The sequence below is a fragment of the Harmonia axyridis genome, chromosome 1 (genome assembly GCF_914767665.1).
Source record: "Harmonia axyridis chromosome 1, icHarAxyr1.1, whole genome shotgun sequence".
NCBI classification, from domain to species: Eukaryota; Metazoa; Arthropoda; class Insecta; order Coleoptera; family Coccinellidae; genus Harmonia; species Harmonia axyridis.
Genome location: NC_059501.1, coordinates 2,215,377 through 2,228,729, shown reverse-complemented (window position 1 = coordinate 2,228,729; position 13,353 = coordinate 2,215,377). Strand labels below are relative to the sequence as shown.

The 13,353-nt window shown below is 39.5% G+C and overlaps 1 protein-coding gene across 2 annotated transcripts in view; it reads left to right on the top strand.

Moving 5' to 3' along the window:
* Positions 1-13,353, top strand: part of LOC123671595 (protein timeless homolog) — a 232,774-nt gene that overhangs the window by 34,248 nt on the left and 185,173 nt on the right. For both annotated transcript variants that reach the window (XM_045605549.1, XM_045605550.1), the window contains one exon: positions 9,879-9,959. In XM_045605549.1, the coding sequence (XP_045461505.1) occupies positions 9,879-9,959 (81 nt within the window). The remainder of the gene's footprint in view (positions 1-9,878; positions 9,960-13,353) is intronic.

The following is a 13,353-nucleotide window of genomic DNA, read 5'->3' as shown; positions in this document are numbered from 1 at the left end:
GCCAAATCTTGTTTATCTCTTCATTGATATTATCAACTCTTCGATAGAGAAGGATAGGTAATTTTAGATTGACATCAATAATCCAGACAGATAACATTAAACCATTTCCAAACATCTAATAATAAATATTGACTGAAATTACACATATTGTTGCCTTTGGAATATCAAAAATTGAAACTGAAACTTCTATTGATATTGAATACGAGTTATCCCATTTCTACTATTTCATTATATGTAAATAACAATTGTTTCCCTACACAGAAGCTTTTTCAGGTTTTGTACATTTTGAATAATTCAAATGTTGACATGTGGAAAAGCTGAACAATTGTTTTGTACATAATAAAATAATGGTAGAATAACTGGCATTTGATATCAATTAAATGGATTTCCACCACCAAGAAACTACTTGATCCATCAAATACTCAAACTTTCATTCAGAATCTAAAGGGTGTTTTTTTCGAGGTATATAACTTTGAGTTGGCATTACTGTTCAAGATGGCGACCGATTTAACAGCTGTCAAGTGATTTATTCTCAGTTGATTTGGCAATTCATCATGAATAGACTCACGCCTGAACAACGCTTGCAAATAGTGCAATTTTATTTCGAAAATAATGGTTCTGTGCGGAATACGTATCGCGCACTACGTCCATTTCATTTTGTTTAGCGATGAAGCGCACTTCTGGTTGAATGGCTACGTCAACAAACAAAACTGCTGCATTTAGAGTGAAGCTAATCCTCAAGTGTATGTCGAAACACCGTTACATCCAGAAAAACTGACTGTTTGATGCGCTTTATGGGCTGGTGGAATCATTGGTCCGTACTTCTTCAAAAACGATGATGGCCAGAACGTTACAGTCAATGGTGATCTGTATAGAGCCATGATTACTAACTTTTTCATTCCTGAATTGAACAACCATGATGTCCAGGAGCTGTGGTTCCAACAAGACGGCGCAACATGTCACACAGCTCGTGCCACAATCGATTTATCGAAAGACACGTTTGGTGACCGCCTAATTTCACGTTTTGGACCTGTGAATTGGCCTCCAAGATCTTGTGATTTAACACCGCTAGACTACTTTGTGTGGGGCTATGTGAAGTCATTGGTCTATGCGGATAAGCCACAAACCCTTGATCATTTGGAAGACAACATTTGCCGTGTTATTGCCGATATACGGCCACATATGTTGGAAAAAGTCATCGAAAATTGGACGTCCAGATTGGACTTCATCTGAGCCAGCCGTGGCGTAATATGCCAGAAATCATATTTAAAATGTAATGCCACAATATTATCTTGCGGATAAATTAAATTCATGTCAATGGAATAATCCATCGTTGTTTTATTGAAATTTAAAGTTCTATAGCTCTAAAAAAACACTCTTTACAAACATCCACAAACATTAAAAACCAGTACTTATTAGTTCTACAAAAAATAAAAATCACATTTTTTGCAGTACTTTGTTTCGAATCTTTTTCGATGTCCCTCAGTGCATAGCCAACTCTTTCACTTCTTCAATTCATCCTCCATTGGGATATTACATATGCGGAAAAAAAAGCACGTAGCGGTCTCCGTATGAATGTGGGTAGAAAAAAATACCCGAGTCAGTCTAATTCTCTGTCCGCTTCCATCCGGGCAGACACCCTCTAATGCCGGAATCACACACGTCGAAATATTAAAAGGACTCGTTTTTATTACAGTCCGGACTTTTAATTAGGAGAACGGCCCACGTTCGTTTGTACTTCCTGGTAGGGGGTCTTTGGTTCGAAATAAAAAAACCCCAGAGTAACGAAAATTGTTGGCGAAATGGAGTATGTATCATTTCTATGTTTCCAGTCTGAGGTTATGGATTGGGTACAGGTAGAAAAGTGACATTTAAATTTAGATATCTGTGTACTTTCTGTATGATATCGCTCCGAAAGAAGCTATAAAGGGATATGAAATGATTTTATGTAGAGTAGAATTTTATTCAATGTAAAATTTATACACTCAATCTACAAATACATTTCACCACTGGATGCGGCATGAGCCATCAAAGTATTGGCAGCGTATTGAGTTTTAAGGAAAATTCTAGCTTCATTCATCCATTGTCGTGCTACGCTACGTGAAGTACCTTGCAGAAGATCCATATACTTCAATGTTTGGAGGAAGTTGCCTCTATCTAACCAATACCTAGCTCTCTGCAGGATATTATTTGTTGACAACTCCGAAAAATTGGTCTCCTCATTGTTTAATTTAGCCTGAGGTATGGGACTAGGTGCTTTCGATGAAAGAAGTAACTGAATGTAGGACAAAATAAAGATGGATAATACACCACCTTCAGCCGGCACTAGTGTTAACATGCGACAGGCTTTTTCTACCTTGAGAAAACGCTCTCTTAGAGGTCTATTACTAGCCTTTAGGAACTGCGACTAGTTTGAAATTTGGGAGGAGATCGTCTACCATTGTGGGAAATTTGGAAAACTCTATAGGGGCTTTGATACTCATTTCATGTCGTTTCTGGCTCTGCCAGAAGCAAGCTTTAATTTTCTTCCTTTTTTATTCGATCTCATCTGACAACTCGTGGCAAATTTTTCCATGATACAAATCAAATCTGCCAGGTCTCTCATCCGAAGCGTCATATGTTTAGTTGAAGATTAGTCATTTAACATAATCATTAACATCATTCATTTACTGCTCCACTCACTACAAAAATAATGATTTTATAGTCCGTTTGGTGCATTAAGGGCAGATGATGGTCGACGTAATCTCAGCGTACAATTGGAAAAACGGTGGAAAATTCAAATACTGGATCTGTCTTAAGGCTCATACATCATCGAAATGCACGCTCGAAAATGTTGCTGATGTAAGTGAAAGTGTTTGGTCATTCCATCCTTATAAGAATCAGTTGGACACAACAACTATAGCTAGATTACCATGGAGTGCATAGAACATAAATGCCGATTGGTTGCTTTAACAACAACTTTTGGAGTTTGGACATTCTGCGCATCGAATTTTCTTCAGCTACGAAGAACTTTTTTCCCCATAATGTACAAGAGTTCATCCCAAATTTTTACCCAAGCACTTCATCAATTCCAACATTACTTTACCACTATTCTCTGCTCTATGGTGAGATTTTTTTGTTCTAAAGTTCTGGTATTGCTCATAGTTTTTCTTTTTGTATGTTTTGTTCTCTTCTTCTTTCTGGGATCTGATTTGTCATATCCTGAACTCCATATATTTCCTGGTTGTTTTTTGATTTTAAGTAATAACCTGCACTTTTATTCCCAACTGAAAATTTTTTTGTTAAACAACTCTAAAGGTGTTTGATTTAGGGTTGGATCTTTGATAAGCTCTCCTTCCATGTGATCATCATTAAAATCTTCGGTTTTTGTCATCATTGATGTCTTTTGTCGAACATAAACTTCAAGTTCATTCTAACGAATCTTAAGCACACGCCAGCTAAGTCTCTATCAATACTCTGAAAGAAAATTCGATTTGGAGGATTTTCTTCTGTTGCTGGACAGCTGGGAGATCGACACTTATCAGCAACGAAGAAAATGTTATTCTTGACCTCAGGTTCCGTTTGATATTTTTCCGTATGAAAGTTTTCAAAATAAGATAACATCAAATTGAATATTAGCATCATTTATTTCACAATACGATCACAATATCAAATGATTGCAAAGCAAGGTGATACAATCTAATTCTTTACTATTAATTATAAACGTTTGATCCAATTCTACTATCTCCAATGAAATTAATCCAACTTTAAAAGTTTTCATTGTGCGTTTGTTGGCAGTGAGAGAAATACTGCAAACCATCATCGCCGACTTAAGTTGTAATCAACAACAGCAACTCCGCTTCAGAAACAGCCTTCTCTCCACGAAAAAAAGAAATAACGCCTCATTTCTCGAGAGACCGAAAACGGTTACCTCCATGACAGAACCCTGGGGTACTCCACTCCCTCGCGTCGAACCTTAATCGACGTTTCCTCCGGAAACGAAGAACAACGCTTCGGGGGGCCCGCTTCGCCTCGTTTAAAAGCAGCCTGTTGTATCGAATTCCAAAATACGACGTACGAGCGGGCGAAAAAAAAAAAAGATCAGAGAATCCCGGATTGATTCAGGGCCGTATTCACAGGTTCGCCTTATTAGGTTTCCGTCGAACCGGTGAACCGATAGCGGATTACGATGATGGCGCGCGTTTGGAGGTTCGGCGCGCGGGGAAGTCCCTTTGATGTCGGCATAATGCAAACGGATTCGAAAATCGGATCTGCCGAACGTATATATTTATGAGTTTTTCTGTCGTCTGGGAAATCAGGGCTGGATCGAGGGGTGGCGGGAGGAGGGGGTATGTTTGGGGTAGTAGGGAGGTTTGGATAGCGGAATCGATGCCAACTGTTGGGTGTTTTTTTCGTGTTTATTTTGGGGAAGTTTAGGGTTTTATTGATCATGCATGTTTTTCGGTTCTGGATTTCATAAGGATATTGTTGAAGCTGACACTGGTTTCTTTTGAGAACTCTAACTCAACTCCACCTTTGTCTTTTGCGAAATACAAGGTGTTTCAAAAGAAAGTTTAATAAAAAAAATCGAATGAAAATTTAAGCCGTTTGTCGAAAAAAAGTTTATTTTAGGTTTACAACTTTGCTTCCGCCGTTTTTCCGTTTTGTAAACATAATGCCATCGAAATATTAGTCGATTTGTGTCGGCATCATGAAGTTATTCTGGATTTAACATGTCAGCTTACGAGCCAAATTTTCGTCATTTGCAGGAGGTTTTAATTATCCGCTTTAATATGAAAAAATCTGCGGCTGAGGCTCATCGAATGTTCTCAAATACCTATCACAAGGCCGCTATTATTGAAAGAACATGCCGAGAGTGGTTTCAACGCTTCAAAAAATTGGGGGTATTACATTTGATCAAGACTTATGTCAAACGCAACAAGAATTGGCAGATCACTGGGAGGGACGCAACAAGCCATTTCAAAATACCTGAAAGTCATGGAAAGGATTCAGAAACAACGAAATTGGGTGCCGGATGAGTTGAAGCACAGAGATGTTGAACGGCGTTTGTTTTATTGTGAACAGCTGCTTGCAAGGCAAAGACGGAAGGGATTTCTGTATCGCATTGTGACTGGAGACAAAAAATGGGTTCATAACAATAATCACAAGCAAAAAATCTTGGGGATATTCCAGCCATGGTTCCAAGGTCATTCTCAGTATTTGCCTCGAATACCGGATGAAACGGCGAAAGCAAAGTTGTACGTCTATGAATTATGAAGATACGCCCCTCGGAATCATTACGATCACGCACTAAGCGAAACAAATATAAACTTTCTTCTGAGATACCTTTTATCAATGTTTGTCAGTTCCAAGAATTAGTGTAGTTGGATGTGAACATATAATATCACTATTCCATTTTTATGTCAAACGATAGCATAAGGAGTAATTTTTTTGGCAGTAACCCTTCTGAAGTCATCAATAAAATGTAGAAAACTCTAACATAAGAGAAATTCGACTCATTCTCGTTTCCGAAGTATCGAACAAAATAAAATACACTTGACCTTAGCGCAAACCGAACCTAAACCATTCTCCATTCGAACATAAATTGAACATAGATGGCGCACCAAATTCCCCCAGCTACCTCGATATTTAAGAAGTGTAACCTATGATCTATAAAACCGACGAAGAACATCCTCACGTACAAGTCGTTTCACTTCATCCAACCTTCCAGAACTATTGTACTAATATCCCGGACACCACCTCCTCTCTTGCTCCGGCTCAGATATCGAGTAACTTATGGAAATCTCATATAGGAAGCGAGCGACGTTCCAGGTAATGGCTTCATGCACCTCCATCAATTTATTACAGCTCTATGGCGCGCGGAGACAATTGCCTGCTCGCGATTCTTTGGTCTCGGTACCGGAGCCAATAAGAAGACGACGTATGGCCTTGTTGGAAGGCGAGATCAATGGCGATAATATCCGGTTCAGGATGTATCATCTCGGCAGTAACCTAGTTGCAGATCCGGCTATAGGTCTTAGATGTTCGGATCACTTCAAAGGCGTTTCAATGTGAAATCTAGAATGGAGGTTGTGTGTCGATGGTCTTCGATATTTTAGAAACTTGATATAGTATAGAATAGTGAAAATGCAAAAAGAAAAAGAAGTACGATTTCCAAGTGTGTAATATCATACGATATTGATTAACTATCTGGTTATTGTATCAACAATTATGCCATCCACATAACCATTGTCAAACAGAAGTTTTCCACGCCATTTCATAGGAATCATAATGGAAAGTAAACAAAGGAGAATGTTGTTTGTCATCAAGGGAAAGTAGCGATATACCGGTTTAGAATAGGGTGTTTAATTGTCACTGAGAGCATCTTGAGAATTATGGGAGTTAGAGAAAAACTGTTCAAGGTCTTCCAATTTCTTTTTAGAAATAATAAGAAAAAAAAACAGATTAATGATATCTTGGTTCGTTTTCCAGTGAATTAGCTGAGATCGCATCTGAGAATTTTAAGGTTACCTACATTTGAGGTTCACGTGTAATAAGGTTGCTCCAATATTTCGTGTTCCCGTAACATGTCGCCGTGATGAATTATTAATTCAGTTTGGATGACAATGAAGATTTTGGATATAAGATCCTGAACCATGTACCTGATAACACAACAAACAAGCTAAGATCATTTATAAAATCACAGGATATTGTCTCCGTATTCTAAAGGGTGTTTTTTTAGAGTTATAGAACTTTAAATTGCAATACAACAACGATGGATTATTCGATTGACATGAATTTTATTCATCCGCAAGATAATCTTGTGGCATTACATTTTAAATATGATTTCTGGCATATGACCGCCACGGCTGGCTCAGATGTAGTCCAATTTGGACGTCCAATTTTCGATGACTTTTTCCAACATTTGTGGCCGTATATCGGCAATAACACGCCGAATGTTGTCTTCCAAATGGTCAAGGGTTTGTGGCTTATCCGCATAGACCAATGACTTTACATAGCCTCACAGAAAGTAGTCTAGCGGTGTTAAATCACGAGATCTTGGAGGCCAATTCACAAGTCCAAAACGTGAAATTAGGCGGTCACGAAACGTCTCTTTCAATAAATCGATTGTGGCACGAGCTGTGTGACATGTTGCGCCGTCTTGTTGGAACCACAGCTCCTGGACATCATGGTGGTTCAATTCAGTAATGAAATAGTTAGTAATCATGGCTCTACACCGATCACCATTGACTGTAACGTTCTGGCCATCATCGTTTTTGAAGAAGTACGGACCAATGATTTCACAAGCCCATAAAGCTCACCAGTCAGTTTTTCTGGATGTAACGGTATTTCGACATAAACTTGAGGATTAGCTTCACTCCAAATGCGGCAGTTTTGTTTGTTGACATAGCCATTCAACCAGAAGTGCGCTTCATAGCTAAACAAAATTCGCTTATGAAAATCGGGAACAACGGCAATCTCATTTTGGGCCCATTCCACGAATCTACGCCTTACTTGATGATCGTTTGGCTTCAATTCTTGCACGAGTTGGATTTTGTAAGCACGCAAACCAAGATCCTTCCGCAAAATCTTCCATAAAGTGGATGGACACAGATCCAATTCCTGTGCTCGATGGCGGATCGACTAATTCGGGTCTTCCTCAATGTTACGCTCTACAGCAGCAATAGCTTCTTCTGTACGCACCGTACGACGTCTCCGGGGATGCAAGTTATCAATAATAGTGAACGTGGTGCGAAAACATTCCATAGTTAATCGAATTAACTGCTCTGATGGACGATTTTGTCGACGATAAAATGGACGTAGTGCGCGATACGTATTCCGCACAGAACCATTATTTTCGAAATAAAATTGCACTATTTGCAAGCGTTGTTCAGGCGTGAGTCTATTCATGATGAATTGCCAAACCAAACTGAGAATAAATCACTTGACAGCTGTTAAATCGGTGGCCATCTTGAAGAGTAATGCCAACTTATAGTTATATACCTCGAAAAATAACACCCTATATATCATCAACTGTGTCTTTTAAAGGAGTAACACCAAAGAAGTCAATTGAAGAAAATATTAAGATGTAAAACTTCAACCGTCCTAACATAGAATTCAGAGAAATATCATATTAAAACCATCTCAGCTAGGTTAGGGACACTATCTTCGAATTTTCTTTATAACTCGATGAGCTCAAGAAATTGCAAACAACAACGAATCATCAGTGCAAAAAACTCCTAATTTTCAATATACGAACACATAGATGACACTTATACCGAACGCGATCGAAACGTCTCAAGCCCAATGGCAGACATTCCCTGTAAGAGACAACGTGTTGAGACGATCCCAAAGTAAACCAGCTAACTATAATTTCTCATCTGTTCTCATTGTATTATATGGCATAATGGGCCCAGAATCCCAGACCAATTACGTTTTATTGTCGGCACGCTTAAGGGGAATCGAGACTAGGATGGCTAGCAACTCAGAAAACGAGGGTCTGACTCTTGTCGCTTTCGTCTTCTTCCGGCCTCCGCGAATTTCATCTGGTTCGCACAATAACGAACTTACTGTCGACGTGTTGGGAGAAAAGAGGAGGCAGAGGTTGTTGCCGGTATTGTCTGTGTCTTCCATTTGTGCAGAATTCTCATGAATGTTTCTCAGACGCGTCTGTGTAACGAAGCGTCGAAGAGTCTTCTCTAATCTGAATCGTCAGTTCTACAATGAGAGTAATCAGAGCTCGAGTACCAATGCATGAGGAGGTGATATTCCGAGATAACACGTCACTTAATCAATCTCAAATCCCGGATTTGACGCACAGATGCCAGTGCAATACCACTTTTTTTTTCGTAGATGTAAAAATCATTATTTTTCTAATAGATGGCTTTCGTATCTATATCTCACGTATATAAGTCCGATCAGGTTCCACTAGATGGCATAAGATTTCGTACCACAAAAACTTCCCTGATAGTATTGTGATTAGTTGACTCAGTTTAGTTCGAGCGTGCGTCAAAGAGGGACGAAACTAGAAAGGAGAACATAAGCTATATTTTCCATTTTTTCTTCGATAAAGGCGAAAATGCAAGCCAGCTGGCTGAAAATGTAAATAGTGTTTATGGTCTCAATATTGTAAAAACCAATCATGCCCAATGCTGGTTCCGTTCCAGTAATTTCTATGTCAAATATGCACCGCGCACTGGAAGGACAATTGCCGACAAAATCCAGGACATTGCCAAGTCCGATATTCAGGTAATCACTGTTTCGATTGCTCAAAAGGTGAAGATTACGACAACGTCAAGTGAAAACGGTCGTGGTCGAAACGTGGTGAGCCGGCGGAAAAGGTGACCAAGCTAAGATTGACGACCAGGAAGGTTTCGTTGTTTCTTTGTTGGAATTAGCATGGAATTATCTACTATGAGCTGCTCCTCTACGACACAACTGTTTACTTAGAACTTTACTGTAAACAATTGGACTGTCTGAAGGAAGCAGTAGCCCAGAAGCGGCCAGATAGGAAATGAATTGTGTTCCATCAGGACAAAGCAATGCCACACATATCGATAGTGACTCTCCAGAAGATCCAGGAGCTTGGTTGGGAGGTTCTATTTGAAAAAAATAACGGTGACGTCAATACTCGAAAGTAATTCACCTCGTATATTGGATTATTATTTTAAAATACGGTAAATCAAAATAAAAAATCGACGTGTTTCAGGATTATTCCTTAAAACGGTCTGTTTAGCTAACAATGAATTTGTTCCATACTTTACGGACACAGTGTATATTCAATCAAAATAACCCAACATGTGTGGAACCTTTATCTCCACAAATTAAATTCCTCCAAACACTTTAGAACAATTTTCACGATTCACGACGAATTTCACCCCTTATCTCTTTCTTTACAGATCGGAAACGATGGTTAAGATCCAGAAGCAGCTGAGGTGCGGGGAGCACGAGAACGCAATAGGGCTATTGCGTGCAGCCAGGTGAGTTCCTACCCCTATTCCGACGCCTCGACGCGAGGGGGAAGAAATGATTCCTTGATTTGTAGCTTCCGGCCGTCATTTTAGCCGAGAAAACGCTTTTTATGTATACATTAGCGGCCTACGGGGGCGGTTTTCGAGTCGAATTGGCATAAAGTGGTCGGACTATAGTAGAAGGCTGTCACGAGAAGGGTGGATTTGAGTTTCTACCCTTAAGGAAGTTGCTCGGGCTTTCTTGAAGTTTGTCTAATTATTTCAATGGGAATGGGGGTTTTTCGGTGGTATTACTGTGTTGGACAACATTTTGGTTTATGATTTTCTCTAACTTTTACCTTCTTGAATTTTACATTTCGGTCATTTAGAAGTTCGTTAATAGAAAAAGGGATGAATTTCTCTTTACTTCTCATTTTGCAGAACGTCATTTAATAGAATATTATATTTCTTGGAGTTGGAGCGAAAGCAAAATTAACAACATGGAAATTGATACGACAAAAAAAAAATAGGGAACAACAGTGATGAGTCATCGAAAGTCGATACTAAAAGTGAATAGAGTCATCGCTCTCCCTTCTTCCTTTTTATACCAAAGTAATAATTATCATTGTTGCGAACATAGGTTCTTTACCAAGTTGTAATGAACTATTTTATTTGTCAATAACATTCATATTGGCAGAGAATTGATATACTATTGTATAAAAGTTTGTTTCCGACCAGTAGTGATTCATAAAAATTTATTATTGTGAAACAGTTTGTTATTTTGAGTTTCTTTCAGTTACCAATGATATTATTGATTACATTATGCCTTGTGCATAATATAAAAAACATGGTTAAACATAGATAGTATAGCAAGGAATAAATGATTGAAATTTTAAGAAAAAGCGAAGGGTTTACATTTTTTTTTTATAAACTAGTTAATAATGTGTTTGTCCACCGCGATTATTTATACACTCTCCAACACGTTTCGGCATTGAAGCAATAAGATGGTATTTTTCTTCTTGAGGGATACTGTCCCAAGCTACCTGTATTTCATGTCTCAAACTCGCCAAAGTCTGGGGGGGCTGGGGTAAATTTCCAAGTCTTCTACTCATAATTTCCCAAACATGCTATATGGGCGAAAGATCGGGGGATCTGGGCGGCCATGGCAAAATATTCACATGGGTCGCTTTGAAAAAGTTCAAACTAACTCTGACAATATGAGGTCGGGCATTATCTTGCTGAAATTTTGGATTCTCGAGCCGTTTAAGGTAAGGGAGTACATATGGCTCCAATATTTCATGAAGTTAACGCAGCGCTGTCATGTTATCTCGAATAAAGACTTAAAGTGGCCTACTTGCATGTGCAATAGCACCCCATACCATAACACCTACTGTCCGGTGTACATGACGCTCAAATCAAACTGAGGTTCACGTCTTTCTCCCCGACGTCGACTAACCCTTCTTGGGCCATCATGTGCACTCAAGGATAATCGAGATTCATCAGAAGAGACGACCTGCTGCCATTTCACATTCCAATATTTTATCTACACCACTGTAATCGTTGCCGGCGATGATCAACCGTCAGAGGTAACACAAGATGGGGTCGATAATGCTGCAGTCCAAAATATCTCATCCGGCGGTAAACCATTTGGACTGCTGAGCTAAGTTACAGGATGGCCTTGTTCTCCTAACCACTAATCAGCCAAAGATCGAGTTATTGCAAATCGGTCTCTGATGGCCATAAGTCATAGATGTCGATCTTGAATTTCATTTGTGCCCCTTCGACGTTCGGTGCTATGCTTGACAACATCTCATAACAGTAGTTGGATTTCTGTTCGTACGATTAGCGATTTCTCGAAATGACAACCCAACCTCCCGTAGACCAATAATTCGACCTATTTCAAATTCACTTAACTGGCGATAAATTCCGTGTACACTTGCTCTAGGCCTTTTAACTTGTCAAAAACGACTACAATATTTAAGTACCAAAAATTGTTCACATAAAAAAATCTCCAAGATTTAGTTCTCCGAATTCATTCATTTACTCCTTGCTATATTATCTATGTTTTTATCCAAGTCTTATAGCTCTCGAGGTGCTTCAAGTGAACATCGAATTTGGGTCACCCTGTACATCAAAAACGTCTCATTCGGAGCCTCATGAATACATTTGAGAATAATTTACTAGCCAAAAATCTGAACTTCAAATAATCCAAATATCGACCCAGAATCATCAGATCTCTTTTGGAAATACACAAGGTGTACCAAAAAAGTTCAAATGACCAAACAAATATTTCTCTTATGGAACAACCTGAATTCCATTGAATTCACAGATTGCATGGAAGAAATCAAGTTTGTTGGAAGTTTCAACTGTCGCATATTCATGAAACGGAGAGTAGCTTCATCATTATACGGAGTAGCAAGTTCCAGCCCGAATATACCTTGTATATCTTATTCATTTCCCAGACAGGGCTAAATGAGGTTCGAAAAGTCAAACCGCGAAAACGAGTTACCTAAAAAGACCAAACACGAAGTCTCCCCCTCTCTCTCGCTCCTCTCTCTACCTATCTCTCAACCCGACGTCTCGACGTCCCATATTTTATTCATCGCCTACTTTGAGAACACTCGGGCGAACGTCGCTCACTGGCGCTCGCGTCGCGCGTTTTAAAACGTAATTTATCTATTCGATGACGGTTGCGCTGCTGCTGGCTGGCTTGTCTGTGGGATTTCACCTGGTCTGGGGACTCCTTCTTGATTCATTGTCGGTCGCCGCTGGAATATTCAGGAGACCGGAAGTAATTGGTCAGGGAATTTTGGATATTAAACTGTCTGGACGGGGTCGATAATAAGGGTGTGTACACACCAAGTGATATCTGCCTTGAAATTGGTGGTGAGCGTCTTGGGTGCAGGAAGAACATTATGCCTTTCTGTTTGGGTGTTAAGATTTAGATTTAATTGAAGGGGTTCTGTTCCTCTGCGACCTAATGGTCTATTTTGCTCCCCATCAGAGGTATCTTCACCGTAGCGTGATCTATAACTCGCTTTCCAGTCCCAGAGTTCTTCTTCTACTTCAGGCGCCATCTCCTCTCAGAAGGCTGGCTATCGGAATGGCTACCTTCATCTTTGACACTGCGATCCTGAACAACTCAACAGAACTGCACTTGTACCACTGCCTCAAGTTGTTCAACCAGGAGATTCTCCTCCTTCCGATGTTCCTTCGTCCCTGTATCACTATCTGCAATAAGTTATATTTCTCCCCTCTCAGCACATGACCCAGATACTGCAACTTTTCAATATTTACCTCTCTTTACCCATTCTTTTGAGCACTTCTGTATTTGGTACTTGTCTATCCACCTTTATTTGAAGAGTTCTAATGAACTCCAATATCTGGGATGGCTTCAAGGAGGCTACTTCTACAAGTTTCTTGC